We start from the raw sequence: 18,189 nt of genomic DNA, 5'->3' as shown, positions 1-18,189 counted from the left end.
CTCAATACTTGTGAAAGATGAAAAAAATTCCAATCATTTCCATTTTTAGAAAAATTATATCGGCCCAAAACATCACCTATCTATTCATTTCCATGGATGCTAGCTGACCTGCTGAGTTGCTCCAGCATTTTGTTGGTGTTGCTCTGGAGTACAAATTCAGAAAATGGGTGGCTGGAGCAATGCGAAGAGGGCTGGGAATGAGTACTTTTAATCTACATCTACCACTTCCTTTGGCCTTGCAATGGTACAAAAGTGCTCCCGGCCACTTGGGACAGGAAGTCTGTTTTAGTAGGTTCTATATCAAACATGCAGACATTGCAAGGATTAGATCCCACGAGGTTTTAGGTAAATGTGATTCTTTAAGAAAAAAAAGTTATGACTTTTTTCATTACCTTTGGTTTTGCTTTTGCATCAGTGAGGGAAGCGCCTGAGTTGACTTTCCCCTGTTTCAAATAGACAGACAGAATCAGATTGGTTCTGGATGAGTCAGAATTTAAATCAGACAATAAAACAGCAACAAGCATGACAAGACAAGTCAACATTTATGGATGTACAATGGTACCATAAACCACTGTAGAAGAAGAATTAATCAAAGATGTGAACTGATTTTAGTTTTAATCATTCAGCAAACTTTGTCTTTTATCATGTGTGACAGCAAGAGAGTTTCTACTATTGCAAGAGAATTTCATATCTGTTTTGGAATATAGACTTTGTTGATTTTTTTAGTATGTGCTTTATGTGGAACACTTTTAAAATACCAAGTTATTAAAACATTGGGTGGCGGGGTGGAGATACGTCTCTACCAAAGGATGTGCAAGGCACCCCTTCCCTGCCCTGGCCTGCAGGTCATCCTTGGGCGAGGTGTAGTACCTGCTTAGCCAGCACCCCACCCCTGATCAGGGTCACATGAAGGTATGGGAGCAGGTGGTGGATGGTTGTATGAGCAGCTGGTGCATATCACAAGTCCTGGTTATATGGTCACTGACACCAGACAGACAATCTCTGAAGTGTACTGATAATGGCTGGGGTCACCCGTCTTGTAATGACACTGCCCAGAAAAAAGACAATGGCAGTCCACTTCTGTAGAATTTGCCAAGAGCAATCATGGTCACAGATAATGATGTCCTGTGTCAAGTTTGTAACTTTTCTCAAAGTGATTGCTGGACCAACCTTAGGATCAGGCTGCTCTTTAAATCGGTAATCAGGTGGTATGGTGTCTTCACGCTCTCCCACTCGTTCACCCTTCTTCTTAGTTACATCTGCTTCCTGAAATCATAAGAAACAAAAATAATGCAGCCTATATATGCAACAATACGATGATTCATGTCCTTTGTTTCACTGGAATGTTTACAAAGATAAATGAATCGAGCCAGCCCTCCAAAGTTATTCATGGCAATGAAAAAACTACCTGTGCTTGACAGAAAATGCTCTGGATTTCCCCCTCCTTACCCTTCTTGCCAAGCTGAAATGTCCCGTAATGAAAGATCCTAATATCTTTGAACCACACCGCGCCACCCCGCCCCCAGAAAACTCAGTTCCCAAGCCACTAAATTTCCCCATCTGCCTGACATGTGTCTCAATGTGAACCCAGACTGTTCATAAGCTTGGTGGGACATTTTTAGATAACGATTAGCTTTATTTGTTACATGAACAGTGAAAAGCATTGCTCATTTCAAACCAAATCAGTGAGGACTGTGCTGAGCAATGGTCGCAACACTTCCACCGTCAACATAGTATGCCCACAACTTACTAACCCTAACCCGTACATCTTTGGAACGTGGGATGAAAGCAGAGCACCTGGAAGAAACACATGGTCACAGGCAGAACATAGAAACCGCTACACTGTCGTGTCGCTGCCCACCCCACCTCCAGTCGAAGAATATTTGTCTTAGTCGGTGGGTATTAACTGCATTATCACTAAATCCGCAGAGTTCTATCTCCACAAAACCTCTTGATTCTTGTCCCTCACCAGCTAATCTGATGCCTTCATTACAGTGCTTAATGCATGCATTACTAAATTACAATAAAAGAGGACTGCGTGTCTTCATAATCTAAAGTAATACACCAAAAATGAGGATTTCTAAAGCGACATTACAGAAGAAAAACACCCTAAGAAACTTCAATAAGGTACAATTACAGAACATTTCAGAGTCACAGAAGGTGGCATGAAAACAAAGCTGATAGTTTTATACCTTTGTTCCTCCCCCTATCCCGACGAGAGTATTCAGACTCATTCGCAGATTACACTGCCACGAGCACAATGAAATAGAGTTATCAACTCAAACGTCTCCAACCAGAAGCTGTCCTTAATGATCAAATTTTCAGTACATTTGTACATATTGCACTTATGTGACTCAGTAAGAAATTCTCTGCATTAAAACTGTGACACACTGTCTTAGGATGTTTTACACAGAACATAGAGCACAGTGTCAGGCCTTCAGCCCACAAGGTTGCACCGGCCCTTTCACCTACTCCAAGATCATTCCAACCCTTCCCTCCTACATAGCCTTCCATCTTTTTCCTTCATCCATGCTCCTATCTAATAGTCTCTTAAATGTCCTTAATGTACCTGTCTCTATCCCCACCCCGGCAGCACGTTCTACATACCCACCACTCTTCTGTGTAAAAAAAAACTACCCCTAACACACCGCCTTTACTTTCCTCCTAACATCTTGTATTAGCCTTTTCCACACTGGGAAATAATCTCTGGTTGTCCACTTGATCTACACCTCTCATCATCTTGTACACCCCTATCGTGGCACCTCTCATCCTCCTTCACTCCAAAGAGTAAAGCCCAAGCTCACTTAACCTTTCCTCGTGAGACATGCTCTCCAACCCAAGCAGCATCCTGGTCAATCTTTTCTACAAACTCTGCAAAGCTTCCACATCCTTCCTATAATGCGGTGACTAGAACTGAATACAATAACTCAAGTGTGGTCTAAGCAAGGTTTATAGAGCTGCAACATCACCTCTTGGCTCTTGAGCTCAAACACTCCACAAAGGAGATGGTGATGGACTTTAAGAACACTAAGCTTGCATTGCTCCCCGTTATTTTTAATAGTGATGACGTGGATGGGGTGAGGACCTACAAGTTCCTGGGGGGCGCATCTGGATGACAGACTTGAGAGGAGCACCAACACAGGGGCTGTGTACAAGCAGGGCCAAAGACGATCTTTACTTCCTGAGGAGACTGAGGTCCTTTGGAGCACGCAGGCCTCTCTTTCACATGTTCTATCATTCCGTGTTGCCAGTACAATCTTCTATCCAGTGATGTGCTGGGGCAATGGCATCAACATGAGAGATGTCAAGAGGCTCAATAAACTGATTAGAAACGCTGGTTCTGTTATAGGAGTCAAACTGGACACACTGGAGGCTGTATTAGAACAAAAGACCCTACGGAAAATCCTGGCAACTGTGGACAAGGTTTCTCACCCTCTGCATGCCACCTTGGCTGAAGAGAGGAGCACTTTTAGTAATAGACTAAGACAACTGCGCTGCTCCAAAGAGCGCTATATCAGGTCATTCTTACCCTCGGCCATTAGGCTCTACAATGAGTCAAACTATCACCGGGGAAGTGATGACCCCCACCCCCCTTCCTGTTAAGACTGTTTGAGGTAACTTTGTTTTTTATTCTTTCTTACTTCTCTTCTAATATTTGTATATTTGTAAATCCGTGCACTCGTAATGCTACTGTGACACTAATCTCCTTTGTGATCAATAAAGTATCTACCTATCTATCTACTGAAGGCCAACATAACAACCCCTATCAACTTGAGCTGGTATTTTAACATTTTAAAGTCAGAAGAGAAATGCCTGTTTGTTATTGTTAGTGTAGAATATTGCAAAAATGAATTCATTGTATGGAGCCTGTTTATTGGAGTAGGGTGTAGGTAGATTAGTGTTAACGATAGATCAGTATCTGCCCAGAGATTCTAGTACATCATAGTGTGTTTGCCCTGCGGGGCAACCACAGCCATTCTTTCACTACCAGCTGGCAGTAAACATCGCTTATACTTGGGTAGGGCAGCACGTTTGGCTTCAGAGATGGTGGTCATCTTGTTGGATTTGGCTTCAAACTAGTCATTTATTTTCAAAGTCTTCTTCCCAAAGGTAGCCAAGGCTGTGCTCTAGATGGTGTGCCACATAAGTTCCCATTTCTCTGTAACTGAGTTTCCAGGCTGCTGGGCACGCAGTTCTTTCTCAAAGGACTTAGCAAACTGGTCCAGCAGGTCCGCGTGAGACAACTGGCTGACATCAGTGTGAGGGTTCCCTTCTTGTTTAGCGCGATGGAATTTCTTTGACTACAGTCTGATCTTGCAACACACAGCATGCGGTCTATGTCGCAGCCTACACTATTGTAACCATCATGTACGTAAACATCACAGCTCAGTGCATCAGGTGCAAGTGACAGGGTGTGCTGTGCTGTGCTGTGGGCAGGGTGGCAGTAGGAGTATGGGGGTGGGGTTAGCAACAGAGTCCGGGAAATGTGAATGGATGGACGCAGGTGGGAAGTGGACAATTAAAAAATGAGGGTAAAGGAAAAATTCAAAGTTCAAAGTAAATTTGTTATCAAAGTATGTACAGTATATGCCTCCATATACTACCCTAAGAATCAGCATAATAGATTGTGTATTGCAATGCTGTTTTTGTAATTGGGATGATAGTTTGGCTGTTCGCTGTGTCTGCCATGTCAGCAAGAAATCTGTGCAGGAGAGTTTCTAAAGTTGAAAAGCCGTTGCCCTGGGACAGTTCCAATCTCTCGATTTTGGAGGTCCAGGGCCAGTGGTACGAGTAGTCAACACAACTGGGGTCTTCCTTGGTTGAAGTAGTTGACCATGATTTCTTCTGTGCCTTGTCATGCACTTTGCTCTCCACAAAGCATCGCAGAACCACATTCCTGGCCATTGGATCTCACTGTTGATCTCATCTGCTCAGACGGTTGGAGCTAGAGCAGGCCAGTCAATCTCACCGGGGTATGAGGCCAGCCGGCTACCCTCACCTGGTTTAGCCCACCTGTCAAAGAGGTGTGTCCACTGTTGCATGCAAACAGCTACCTAGAGCTACAGGTAAGAGCTGAGTGTTTAGTGGGGACCGATGGAGAGTGAGCACCCACAGAATGGCCCCTACACAAGAGGTGCTACCCCTCCCTGGATATCCAATAACTGGGACGCAGTCAGGGTTCTGGATGATTTATGTAGGGAGTGGCTGACTGAGCGCAGGACGAGGACATTGATCATGGCAGTAGATCAGCAGAACGTTGCAGTGTGGGGCTCTTGGATTATGGTTTAATTACTGGCCCAGTCTGGTGCTGTGTTCAGAACACCACAGTGTCTCAGAAATGCCCCAACAATACGGGCTCGAAGGGCCACATAGTGTAAGTTCTTCTGTCCTCCAAGAGAACGTCAGGCAGAATTCTACATGGAAATCACACTTAGGGTGCAAGGTTGACTGATGCCTAGAAGTGGCATGTTGAATTTCTGGAATGACAACAAACACCTTATTACAACGCTTCAGTTTGGCACAAGTGGTTTGTTAATCACGCAATTGAAAAGAAGCAGGGTTATGCAGTAGCATCTCTACTCAATCATGAATAGACAATAGTTAGATCCCCCAAGCGAAACAAGCAGACTTAGTTTGCGGAAAAGTGATCTAATATAAGAAATGAAGGGACCAAGAAAAGGCTTTAATTTCTACCTTTACTTCAGGGCCAGTGTACTTGGGAGCCGAGTTGTCCGGTGCTTCTGATGGAAGAGTTTCCGCAAGGAGGTCAAGAGGATCTTTACCCTTAAAATTTAAAAAATTTTTTATATATAAATAAATATTTTAAAATATAATACTTCAAATTGATGACAAATTTAAGCATTGTAATCTCGGTGATCACACCACTAGGTTTAGGAACAGTTATTATCGCTCAACCATCAGGCTCTTGAACCAAAGGCAGTAACTTCACTCAACTTCACTTGCCCCATCATTGAAATGTTCCCACAACCAATGGACTCACTTTCAAGGACTCCTGACCTCATGTTCTTGATACTTATTGCTTTTTTATTTATTATTATTATTATTTCTTTCTTTTTGCATTTGCAGCTTGTTGCCTTTTGCACATGGGTCGAATGCCCAAGTTGGTGTGGTCTTTCATTGATTTTGTTATGGTTATTACTCCATTATGGATTTATTGAGTACGTATGCACTCAAGAAAATGAATCTCAGGGTTTATATGGTAACATATATGTACTTTGATAATAAATTTACTTTGAACTTTAAAGGATATTGCTGTAAATAACCTAAGCAAGGATTAATTAAATAGATAGATACATACATACATTATTGATCCCAAAGGAAATTACAGTGTCACAGCAGCATTACAAATGCACAGATATAAAAATTAGGAGAGAAGTGCAAGGAACAAAAAGTGGAACCGCAAACAGTCCAACGGGGGCGGGGGGGGGGGTCATCACTTCCCTGGCAATAGATTTATACAGCCTAATGGCCAAGGGTAAGAATTACCTCACAGAGCACTCTCTGGAGCAAAGCAGTTATCTTCATCTATTACTAAAAGTGCTCCTCCGTTCAGCCAAGGTGGTGTGCAGAGGGTGAGAAACACTGTCCAGAATTACACTTAGGCTGTAATTTCAAAACTTTCTCTTCATAGAGACCAGCATTAGAAATGAGGGAAAATAATTATCACTGGTGAATTGAGAATTGGATTTTGTGAGTTAGTTTGCTTCACGTGTGTGAAGGAGAACAATGCAAATAAAAGTTAATGACAGGGTTTGAGTATCCAGTTCATTTCTGGAAGGGTGTGTTGGAATTACCCTGTGACCATGGCTTTGTTAAATAACTTTATAGGATTGAAGGTTGGGAACAATGGAAACACAGATGGCACTGCTGTAGCTGGACTTTTGCAATCATATCTGAACGGGGATAGATAGATCTTTGTGTCCTAAATCAGTTGCCTTGCACTATTTCCCTCTCATTAACCGCTGCTCTGAATTTCACATTTCAGTTTTCATTTTCACTCACCGTGGAACCGGTTTGGTTTGCAGAAACTGGGGCAGCTGTCGAAGCCTTCAGGGGTGCCTTTGCAAAAACAAAATATTTCAACTGTTATTTTGGATTCATATGTTAGATGAACAATATCAAGATTTTCTATCTACTTTTCAGTGATATAATGTAATATTAATGGTAAGACTCCTGGCAGTGTGGAGGATCTGAGAGATCTTGGAGTCCGAGTCAATAGGACACTCAAAGCTGCTGTGCAGGTTGACAGTGTTGTTAAGAAGGTGTATGGTGTGATGGCATTCATCAGCTGTGGGATTGAGTTCAAAAGCCATGAGGTAATGTTACAGCTATAGTTAGACCCCACTTCGAGCACTGTGCTCAGTTCTGGTCATCTCACTACAGGAAGGATGTGGATACTATAGAGAGAATGCAGAGGAGATTTGCAAGGATGTTGCCTGGATTGGAGGGCGTATCTTACGAGAATAGTTTGAGTGAACTTGGCCTTTTCTTCTTGGAGTGACGGAGGATGAGAGGTGACCTGATAGAGGTGTATTAAGATGATGAGAGGCATTGATTATGTGGATAGCCAGAGGCTTTTTCTCAGAGCTGAAATGGCTAACATGAGGGGGATGATGAGTTTTAAGGTGCTTCAGAGTAGGTACAAGGGGGTAGTCAGAGGTAAGTATTTCACACAGAGAGTGGTGGGTGCGTGGAATGCACTGCCAGCGATGGTGGTAGCAGATACAATAGGGTCTTTTAAGAGACTCTTAGATAGGTATATGGAGCTTAGAAACATATAGAGCTATGCAGTAGGGTAATTCTAGGCAGTTTCTAGAGTAGGTTACACGGTCAGCACAACATTGTGGGCCGAAGGGCCTGTAATGTACTGTAGATTTCTTTGTTCTATGTTCTATATGGGTCTTCAGGCCTTTACAGGGAGATGATATCAAGCCAGACAGAGAAGTGGCTGTGTAATCTAAAGATGTCAATGCAGGATAAGCAGCATTTTTGCATTTTTCCACTGGGCCTTTTATTTGTGTTGAAAGGCTTGGCACTACAGGGGTTGGTTATTATTTAACACCTAGCCAAATTGATACAGCCAAATGCAAGCGGGTGGCAGGCTGGAGATACGTCTCTACTAAAGGAGGTGTAAGGCATCCACTCCCTCCATCACTCTTGGACAAGGTGTAGCACCTGCTTGGGGTCATGTGAAGCCATGGTGGATGGTCATATGAGCTGCTGGTGCATATCACAAGTCCCAGCTATGCCACCACTGACACCAGACAATCTCTGAAGAGTACTGATAATGGCCGGAGTCACCCATCTTGTAAAGACACTGCCCGGTAAAAGGCAATGGCAAACCACTTCTGAAGGAAAATTTGCTAAGAGCAATTATGGTCATGGAGACCACGATTGCCTACGTCATTTGACACGGCACAGAGTGATGATAATGATGGTGAAATGTAAGCTCAGTACTCACTGCAGTCCCTCCCCTGAATCTGCACTAGAGCTAGATTTGGAGAGTGGTCCATTGAGTCTGAAATCCACTGGGGAGGCGGAGGCCCATTGTCTGTGATAGGCTCTTAGACAGGCACATGGATGATAGAAAGAGAGAGAACTATGTGGGAGGGAAGAGGTAGGTTGGTCGTAGAGTAAGTTAAAAGGTCGGCAAAACATCATGAGCTGAAGGGTCCACAGGGTAAGGTGGTGAACCATTGTCTGTGAGTCCACAAGTCACCTACAGACTAGAGGCCCAGAATCCCATCCTGGACATGGGGGGACAGCGTGTGTGGGTGGGATAGGGGAAAGGGGCTTGCTTTGCTGTTGCTGTCCTGCTCTTGGGGGACTGTTTGTATGCTGGTGGGTGGGTGGATGTGGGAAAGGGGCTTGCTTTGCTGTTCCTGTGTGGTTGTTTGCTGGCTTCTGTTTTGCTGTGTCCATTGTTGTTCTGCTGACCACTGTGGGCATGCTATGTTGGTGCCTGAATACCATAGGCTGGGGGCAGCGCGCAAGTATCGCCATGCTTTCGACACCAACATAGCGCCCACAACATACTAATCCTAACCCATACAACTTTGGAACATGGGAGGAAACCCACGCAGTCCTGGGGAGTGTGTACAATCTCCTTACAGACAGCAGCAGGTACTGAACCCTGATCTTACAGCTGGCGTTAACAGCTACACTACCATGCTATCCGGTACGCCATTTACTCCAATTTTGTTAATTGCGATCAATGAGAACGCAGAACCAGGAACAGGATGTGGCCACCTTCTGCTTTCATTCTCCCAATCTTCACACTCGGACTCCTACCTCTTTCTGCACGGAGGGCGGTGCTGCAGCGTGAGCTGTTGGGGCTGAGCATTTTGAAATCTGAGCTGGAGAACTTCGGACAAAGTCTGCTGACAGGGAATCCAGAACATCACCTTCTGACATGGTCTGTGAACGACAACAGTTAATGTCAGTTCCTTGCAGCACAGAGGCAACACATTCAACACTGAGTCAATGCTAGTTCTCAGAACTTTCCTATCACTCTTTGTCAGAGGTTCCCAACCATTTTTATGTCATGGACCAATACCATTAAGCAACCCCAGGTTGGGAACCCCCTTCTCTTTGTAAATGATTCCCACTCACAAACCCATCACTTCTCCAATTCTCCCACCACCCAACTTGGGTTAAGCTGGCAGCAGGGATTTGGAATGCAGGAAGAAATCATGTCCAGGAGGAAACTCAAGCGCCACAGGGCAACCATAACAGAGCTCAGGATCAAACTATGGGACACTGAAGGTAGGTGACAGCAAGGCTAACTGTTGCGTCACTTAGTCACCCTAACGAAAGCAAAATAATCAAGTAATTTCCTTTAAAAAGAACAGTCCCGTTATTAAAATTGCAAAATCTGAAAATAGCAATTTGTGATAAAACAGTAGCTTTAACATCTTTCATTAGGATGGCTATAGAATAAAGAAGCTGCTTTGGCATTCAAGTGAATGAGGTGTTAAGATGAGCCACTGTTAATAGCACATGGATGAAAGAAAAATGGTGGTCAAAAGACCATAATTGCCTGCCCACATCATTTGCTCCAAACTCCTTTAAATGGCCATTCTAACAATTACATGCCTAACCAAAAGATTACATGAAAAGGGATCAATAATGTGAAAAAAAAATCATCACTCGCTTCTAAAGCTTTTTAAGTTGGAAATTTATATTAGAAATTTTTATTTCAATTACCTTTGGTTTTGCTTTTGTATCAGTGGAAGAAGAAGCCAGTTTATCCTATTGCAATAAACAAAATTATCAGATCCTTATTAGAGATAATAAAAGTTATTTAAATTTGAAAGCAACTCATAAATCAGTAAAACAAATAAAGCAAGATTGAACTACATAAATATTTATTACGTTGCAGTATTAATTACTAGAATATAAATCCGCACACTGATTTATGCTTTAACAGTTGTGTAATTTCATTATGATAAATACCTTCAGGAACGTATTTCTATTGCAAATAAATTACATAAGTATCACACGTTTTTTGAATTTAGAGTGTTGCATATTTTTGTCTTAGCTGTGCCTTACATGGCAATTAGAATAATTCTTAACCATCTCAAAGGGATTGTTCAAACCTTACCTTCGAGCCAGGCTGCTCTTTAAACCTGTAATCAGGTGGAATTGTGTCGTCTCGCTCTCCAACTCGTTCAGCCTTCTTCTTAGTTACATCTGATTCCTGAAAGTAGAAGAAATAAATATTTATTTATTTAGTTATTTATTGAAATACAGCACGGTCCATTGAGCAATCCCCCTACCTAATCCTAGCCTAATTTACAATGTTCAATTAACCTACCAACAAGTACATCTTTGGCCTGTGGGAGAAAACCCAAGCACTTGAAAGAAACCTACGCAAACCCAAGAACGTACAAACATTGGTGGGAATTGAACCCATGTCGCCTATACTGTAAAGCACTGTGCTAACCAGACCAAATTTAACATAAATGCAAGGATTCAAAGTCTATATAAGGTGCTTTGGTGTATCCACTGTTTAAATGAAAATGTTATTCAAGCCTGAAAATGTTGTTTGCAAGTGTCATTAGAAGCTCAGTCAGCAGGAGGCTTGTAACTCTCTCGCACGGAAATGTTCAACAGGTCAGACAGTATCTTCATGGATCTGTAATGGCTGCCCGGCCTGCTGAACACATCCAGCAACTTTTGCATCTCCACCATCTGCAGTTTTTTTTTCTCTTCATGCATTTTCTGTGTCTAAATTTTCATGTAATCTAATTCTTTGAATACTCTTTTTGTAATATACAGGATTAGTGAGCATTCTTTAAGAGGATGGGTTAGGTGAACTAGGGCTTTACTCTGAGAGGAGGAGGATGAGAGGTGACCAGATAGAGGTGTACAAGCTGCTAAAACTGAACAGCCAGAGACTTTTTCCCGGGGTTAATGAGAGGGGGCATCATTTTAAGGTGACTGGAGAAAAATATTAGTGGATTATCAGAGGTAGTTTTTTTTTATGCAGGGAGCGGTGAGTGCATGGAACGTATTGTCAGGGGTGGTGGTAGAGGCAGATGCATTAGGGACAGTTAAGATACTTTTAGATAGGCGCATGGACAATAGAAAAATAGAGAGTTGTGTATGAGGGAAGGGTTAGATTAATCTTAGAGTAGGTTAAAAGGGTGGCACAACATTGTGGACTGAAGGGCTGTTATGTTCTATGTTCCATTTCTTAAATGGCTCACTGTCAAGTTCTATTTTAGTACTCGTGTTGATATATTACCATCACATGTATGAAGATAAAGTGAAAAGCTTTGACAGATCATGCAACGAAGAATTAAAAAATAAACTGAATGGAGAATTTAGTGTTGCCATTACAGAGAAAGTGCAGTGCAGATAGACAGTTCATTATGTGTTCCAGTGAAACCACATGGGATATTTCTCTTCAGCTGTCTGCACCCTTTGATGGATTGTTTTTGCACTAGATGGGGAACGCTGACATAATTCGATGTTTATACCCGTCTAGCATCCCGACTTGTACTGTGCTCCTGTGTTTGCTGATGCTTGTTGGTTATGTATTAAATGATGACTGAACTGCTTTCCAATTCCACCATGGCATCACGGATTCCAATCCAGGTTCCCTCTCTCAGCAACAGCACCCTCTGCATCTCAATCTATCCTCTTCACCTTCTCTAAGCTTATCTTCTCTACCATTAGCAGGTTTGTCATCCGGCTGCTAAGACACAAATATCTGAAATCCCTCTCTCCTTCTTTTCACTTCCTTAAACCACAGCAGCACCAGTCGCGTAGCGGTTAGCGCGACGCAATTACAGCTCAGGGCATTCTGAGTTCAGAGTTCAATTCCAGCTCTGTTCTGTAATAAGTTTCTGTGGGTTTTCTCTGGGTCCTCGGGTTTCCTCCCGACATCCAAATCCTGTGGTTAGAATTGGATTAATCAGGTTAGTCAGGGGTTATTGTGACGGCACAGCTCAAAGAGCCAGAAGGACCCACTCTACTCTGATTGACTAAATAAACAAACCTTCCACCTTCATCAAGCTTTTACTGACAAATCAAGGCATTTTCTGTTTAATGTGACTTATGTGACATTTAATGTGACACAGTTTGTTTGACAATCTTTCTGTGAAACACCAGGGGATGACATCTCATGCTAAAATTACTTTAAAATTATAAGCTGTTTTTTCCTGTTCTTGCACTGGGAACAGAGGAGCATTATCAACAAAGCGACTTTATCTTTTTGTTACTTATTCTTCACTGAGAAAGAAACAGTGCAGTAATAACAATGTTCACAAGCACTAGAAGTTTCAGATCAACCTGATCTGTTCTAACCTGATGGCATGAACATTGACTTCTCTAGCTTTCAGTAATTTCTCCCCCCTCGCCTTCCCTCTTTTTCCAATCTCATTTCAGGTTTCCCTCTCATCCCCTCTCTTCTCACTTGCCTACCACCTCCCTCTGATCCCTTCCTTCTCCCTGTTCTTCCACGGTCCTTTGTTCTCACCTATCAGGTTCCTTCTTCTTCAGCCCTTTAGCTCTTCCACCTATTATCTCCAGCATCCTACTTCATCACCCCTCCCCCGTCCACGTACCTTCCCTCTCACCCTATGTCACCTATCAGCTTCTAGCTGGTACTCCTTCCCCTCCCCGAACTTCTTATTCTGGCTTCTCCCACCACCCCCGCAACCTTTCTTTCCAGTCCTGATGAAAGATCCCGGCTTTATTCCTCTCCATAGATGCTGCCTGATCTGCTCAGCTCCTCTAACAAACTGTGCAGATTGCTCAGCAGATCGATTGACTTGTACCTTCACTTCCGGCCCAGTGTATTTCGGAGCGGAATCATCAGGAGCCTCGGATGGAAGAGTTTCTGCAAGTAGGTCAAATGGATCTTTGCCCTTTTAAAAAAAAGACAACTTTTTTCAACAGGTGAAAAGCCTTTGCAGAATATAATGTGACAACAATGAAATATGTTACAGTGAACAACCCTAGTCATAGCCATTTACAGTTAAACTTTAATTTCCTATTTCTCCTTCATGTACAACTGCCCTGTCATGGTGTGAAGGTGAATAGTTACTACTTTAAACTCCACTATTAATAATGGCTGTTATTAAACCTCACCTTTTACTTGTGGGAAAGGAGTCACATAATAAAAATCGGAGACCTTTAACAATGTTAGCAATAAATTAAACATTTGTTTGATGTTTGCAATGCTTTTGTAAGAGTGGCTTGGACTTATCCATGTGAATGTGATTTGGTTAAGATGGGGGAATATTTTGCTAGATTATAGGATGAATTCTGCAATTCTGGGTTACTAGTTGGTCAACAGAATTTTTAAGAGCTCTGTCGATGAATAATCCACAAAGATTTTTTGTACAGTACATGGATGAAAGAAAAATTGAGGGCTATGTGGGAGGGAGGGGTTAAATTGACCTTGCAGTAGGTTTAAGAGTCAGCACAACATTATGGGCTGAAGGGCCTATATTATTCTTAGGATTCTTACCTTACCACCAGGAAGACTTGCAGAGACTGAGGCAGTTGTTACAGCTTGCAGAGGTGCCTTTGCAAGAAATGAAAGAGCACTGCAATTAATATTTAGGATTTTCAGGTTGATATGAATAACTTCAAGTTTCCAGTACCATTTTGACTATTTTTATAAGACTTTAAAGGTGAAGCCTGGCCGGCATATGTACAGGATAATTCTTACTGGGGAAACCAATCCAAGGCTGAGAGGTTGACAAGGTCTGTTTCCATGTCTGATTCCTCAGGGTTTCCTTCCACAGTCCAAAAAAGTGCCTGCCGATAGGCTAATTGGAGACTGCAGATCAGGGGTTCCGAACCTGGGGTCCCTGGTCCCTTTGCTTAATGGTATTGGTCCATGGCCGAAAACAGGTTGGGAACCCCTGCTGTAGATTCATCCCGGTGCATAGGTGAATCGGTGAATCTTGGAAGGAGTTGATGAGCACAAAAATGGGATGAAGGTAGAATTAAGGAAACTTTATTAACCATATAACTTACATGTATTAGGAATTTGCTCTGTGTGTTGGTGCCACATGCAGCCAAAAATAACTTACAACAGTTATAAAGGACAAAAAAAATTACATCAAATAAAATATATAAAAATAAAGTACAGATGTAGAATAATTAATATAAATGTGTGGTGATCTGCACAGACCAAATGGGCTGAAGAGTCTGTTTCTAAGTTGTATCTCTTTATGTCTCCAGTAAAAAGCCAGTGTTTCCATAAGGGTGCCCTCACTGAAATATGACACCTGAGGAACTGGAATTGATTTATTATTGTCATATGTGAAGATACAGTGAAGAGCTTTTTTTCATACTGTCCGTACACATCAGATCAATGCACAGTGCACTGAGATAGGTAGTGAAAGAATCTGGAGGGAGCCTTTTGCAGTGAGCCGCTGAGCTCCAGTGCCACAACTGCAACTCTGGAGCGGAACTAGGCTATTGCTATCTGTGGTTTGCAGGATGACTAAATTTTATAGAACTGTCTCAGTCCAGGGAGGGGGGTGAAGATTGTTTACCACCTTCCGTTTGCTAGCAATGCCATAAAAGATTTTCTAGCCAATTGGCGGGGGGTTGGGGGGGCAGGGACACATTTTCTTTCCTCTTTCCAGATGCTCACAGGTAACAAGAACATGCAGTCCTGCTACGTTTGGTGGCCCACACGTGGGACTGTGGATGCTGATGTAATTTTGATGTCATAGATCCACAGGAACAACAGAAGACCACAGATAAATCATCAGGGTTTGCCTGTGTGAAGGAGAAGGATGAGGAGACAATCGCACGTGGTGGAGAGTAAACAGACGGTAAAGTGAATCTCATGCTACACAGCTGTACTTGAGGGCCATGTTAGGAATGATACCTGCTTCTGCAGAGAGGGCAGCGCTGCAGACTGGGAAACTGCAGCCGAACATTTTGAAATTGTTGCCGGAGAGCTTTGACCAAAGTCAGCTGACAACGAATCCAGGACATCGCTTTCCGTCATAGTCTGAGACAACAAGAAACAATAGTTAAAACATATCAATGGTATCTCAGTAACATAAATCCAAAGATGTCCATTTTTATTTGATATACAACTAAGAAAACACTTCACAAGTAGTACATAGGACACTGAAGATTGTACATGACAGCACAGTACAGGCTCTTTAGCCCTCAATGTTGTGCCAGACTTTTAACTTACTCTAGGATCAATCTGGCCCTTTCCTCCTATATAGTCCTCCACTTTGTATCATCCACGTGTCTATCTAATAGTTTCTGCCTCTACCTCTGGCAAGTCATTCCATGCACCTACCATTTTCTGTGTAAAAAAAAACTTACTTAAGTAATTTCCATTAGTGTCACAAAGATTCCTTCCATCCCTTTGGGTTCATTGTACACAACAAGATGGGCCCGAAAGCTTGCCATTGCTGTTCTTACAGCCAAAGTTCCTAAGCTGGCCCTTAGGTCCCAGATGGAGGATCCTGGGTCATTAACATGGAGCTGAGATATCCAAGTAAGGAGATCTGGATCACGTCAGGTCCTGCACGAGTACATATCACCCAAACTCAGGTGTTTGCAATTGGTAGACTCAGCTCTATCACTACACTATGGGTACAGTACTGACTGATAAAGGTCTGTTGATCATATACAGGAAGGAAGTAGTAGAGGTAGGTGATATCTGTGGCAGTCTCCCAAAAGAGTAAAGTACTGATTGGCGCAGGCTTGCCACAATATATCACTAAGGTACAGAATTGTTGAACACAGATCTGGCAAGGTTTAAAAAACACTGAAGTTCTAGCAAATGATGCATTGAGAAGACAGCAGGTAGCCAGTAGATGATGCAGAGAGAACTATGGCATGTGTGCCTTCACAGATGCCAATATGTATCAGTATCAGATTACTTGCAGTCTTCGTAGTGAATGTATCTGAAAAGCGACTTGGCTTTGTAAATCTGGCACCCGGACAGCAAGCTGTGAACCACTCCTTCAGATCACATGTGGCTGCTGTCCAATGGAGAGGAGGAAGTGACCTCTGTCCATCTTGTTTCTGGAATCCCAAAGAATATCTCTTTCACATATATATAGCTTGGGTCCCGAAGACTTCTACGCAGTACTGGAACAATTTAATGTATTACACTGTACTGCTGCCGTAAAAAAATGTATTTCGTGAAATATGTGAGTGATGAAGAACCTGATTTTGATATGGGTCTCTATTGTGGACTGAGAGTGGGAGGGGGGCAGGAAGATGGGAATCACGGTTAGGAAAAGGAGAAAGGAGAGGAGAGGGAGTGGAAAGCACAAGATAGAAATTCTGTAATGATCAATAAATCAATAGTTTGGAATCAGACAACCTTGTCTAGTATCTCAGGCTGGGTGTGTCAGTCCCTGTGCCACCACTCCCTGCCCCAGCCTTCTTGCTATGATTCATTTTTTATTACTATATATTACAATGTACTGCTGCCATATAACAACAAATGCCAATGATATTAAACCAGATTCTGATTCTGAAAACAAACTTGATTCTGATTCCAGATTTTGGCATTAACTGAAATACTAATGCTGATCCTAAGAATATAAGAAATAGGAGAGGGAATAGGCCATCTGGCCCGTCAAGACTGCTCCACGCTGCACTTTGTCCTGTTCAAAGAAACAGACTTCATCAGATTCGTCTTACACCTATCAGAATAATTTGGAATTGAAATCAGGAATTAAGCTGCAACACAAAATGTCAAAGCAATAAGATCATGGCTGATCTGGCCATGGACTCATCTCCACCTACCTGCCTTTTCCTCATAACCCTTAATTGCCCTACTGTGCAAAAGTCTATCCAACCTCATCTTAAATATATTTACTGAGGTAGCCTCCACTGTTTCATTGGGCAGAGAATTCCACAGATTCACTATCATCAGGGAAAAGCAGTTCCTTCTCATCTCCATCCTAAATCTACTCCCCCGAACCTTGAGGCTATGTCCCCTAATTATAGTCTCAATAGACAATAGATGCAAGAGTAGGCCATTCGGCCCTTCGAGCCAGCACCGCCATTCACGGTGATCATGGCTGATAATCCACTATCAGTATTCAGTTCCTGCCTTATCCCCATAACCTTTGATTCCACTATCCATCTCTTTCTTGAAAGCATCCAGAGACTTGGCCTCCACAGCCTTCTGGGGCAGAGCATTCCATATATCCACCACTCTCTGGGTGAAAAAGTTTTTCCTCAACTCCGTTCTAAATGGCCTACCCCTAATTCTTAAACTGTGGCCTCTGGTTCTGGACTCACCCATCAGCGGGAACATGCTTCCTGCCTGCAGCGTGTCCAATCCCTTAATAATCTTATATGTTTCAATAAGATCCCCTCTCAGCCTTCTAAATTCCAGAGTATACAAGCCCAGTCACTCCAATCTTTCAACATATGACAGTCCCGCCATCCCGGGAATTAACCTTGTGAACCTATGCTGCACTCCTTCAATAGCAAGAATGTCCTTCCTCAAATTTGGAGACCAAAACTGCACACAGTACTCCAGGTGTGGTCTCACTAGGGCCGTATACAGCTGCAGAAGGACCTCTTTGCTCTTATACTCAATTCCCCTTGTTATGAAGGCCAGCATGCCATTAGCTTTTTTCACTGCCTGCTGTACTTGTCTCACCTATCAGTGGAAACAACTTTTCTGCCTCTATCGTATCTATCCCT

The 18,189-nt window shown here is 42.7% G+C and overlaps 1 protein-coding gene across 7 annotated transcripts in view; it reads right to left on the bottom strand.

Moving 5' to 3' along the window:
- The window catches only part of cast (calpastatin), a 206,002-nt gene that overhangs the window by 61,155 nt on the left and 126,658 nt on the right, over nucleotides 1-18,189 (bottom strand). For all 7 annotated transcript variants that reach the window (XM_063068584.1, XM_063068580.1, XM_063068585.1 and 4 more), the window contains 10 exons: nucleotides 15,383-15,508; nucleotides 14,003-14,059; nucleotides 13,308-13,397; nucleotides 10,625-10,720; nucleotides 10,228-10,272; nucleotides 9,313-9,438; nucleotides 7,024-7,080; nucleotides 5,695-5,784; nucleotides 1,171-1,266; nucleotides 393-443 (listed from right to left, as the gene is read on the bottom strand). In XM_063068584.1, coding sequence (XP_062924654.1) covers nucleotides 393-443; nucleotides 1,171-1,266; nucleotides 5,695-5,784; nucleotides 7,024-7,080; nucleotides 9,313-9,438; nucleotides 10,228-10,272; nucleotides 10,625-10,720; nucleotides 13,308-13,397; nucleotides 14,003-14,059; nucleotides 15,383-15,508 — 834 coding nt within the window. The remainder of the gene's footprint in view (nucleotides 1-392; nucleotides 444-1,170; nucleotides 1,267-5,694; nucleotides 5,785-7,023; nucleotides 7,081-9,312; nucleotides 9,439-10,227; nucleotides 10,273-10,624; nucleotides 10,721-13,307; nucleotides 13,398-14,002; nucleotides 14,060-15,382; nucleotides 15,509-18,189) is intronic.

Source organism: Mobula hypostoma, chromosome 16, assembly GCF_963921235.1.
Source record: "Mobula hypostoma chromosome 16, sMobHyp1.1, whole genome shotgun sequence".
Classification (NCBI taxonomy): domain Eukaryota; kingdom Metazoa; phylum Chordata; class Chondrichthyes; order Myliobatiformes; family Myliobatidae; genus Mobula; species Mobula hypostoma.
This window is presented reverse-complemented; position numbering and strand designations above follow the sequence as displayed.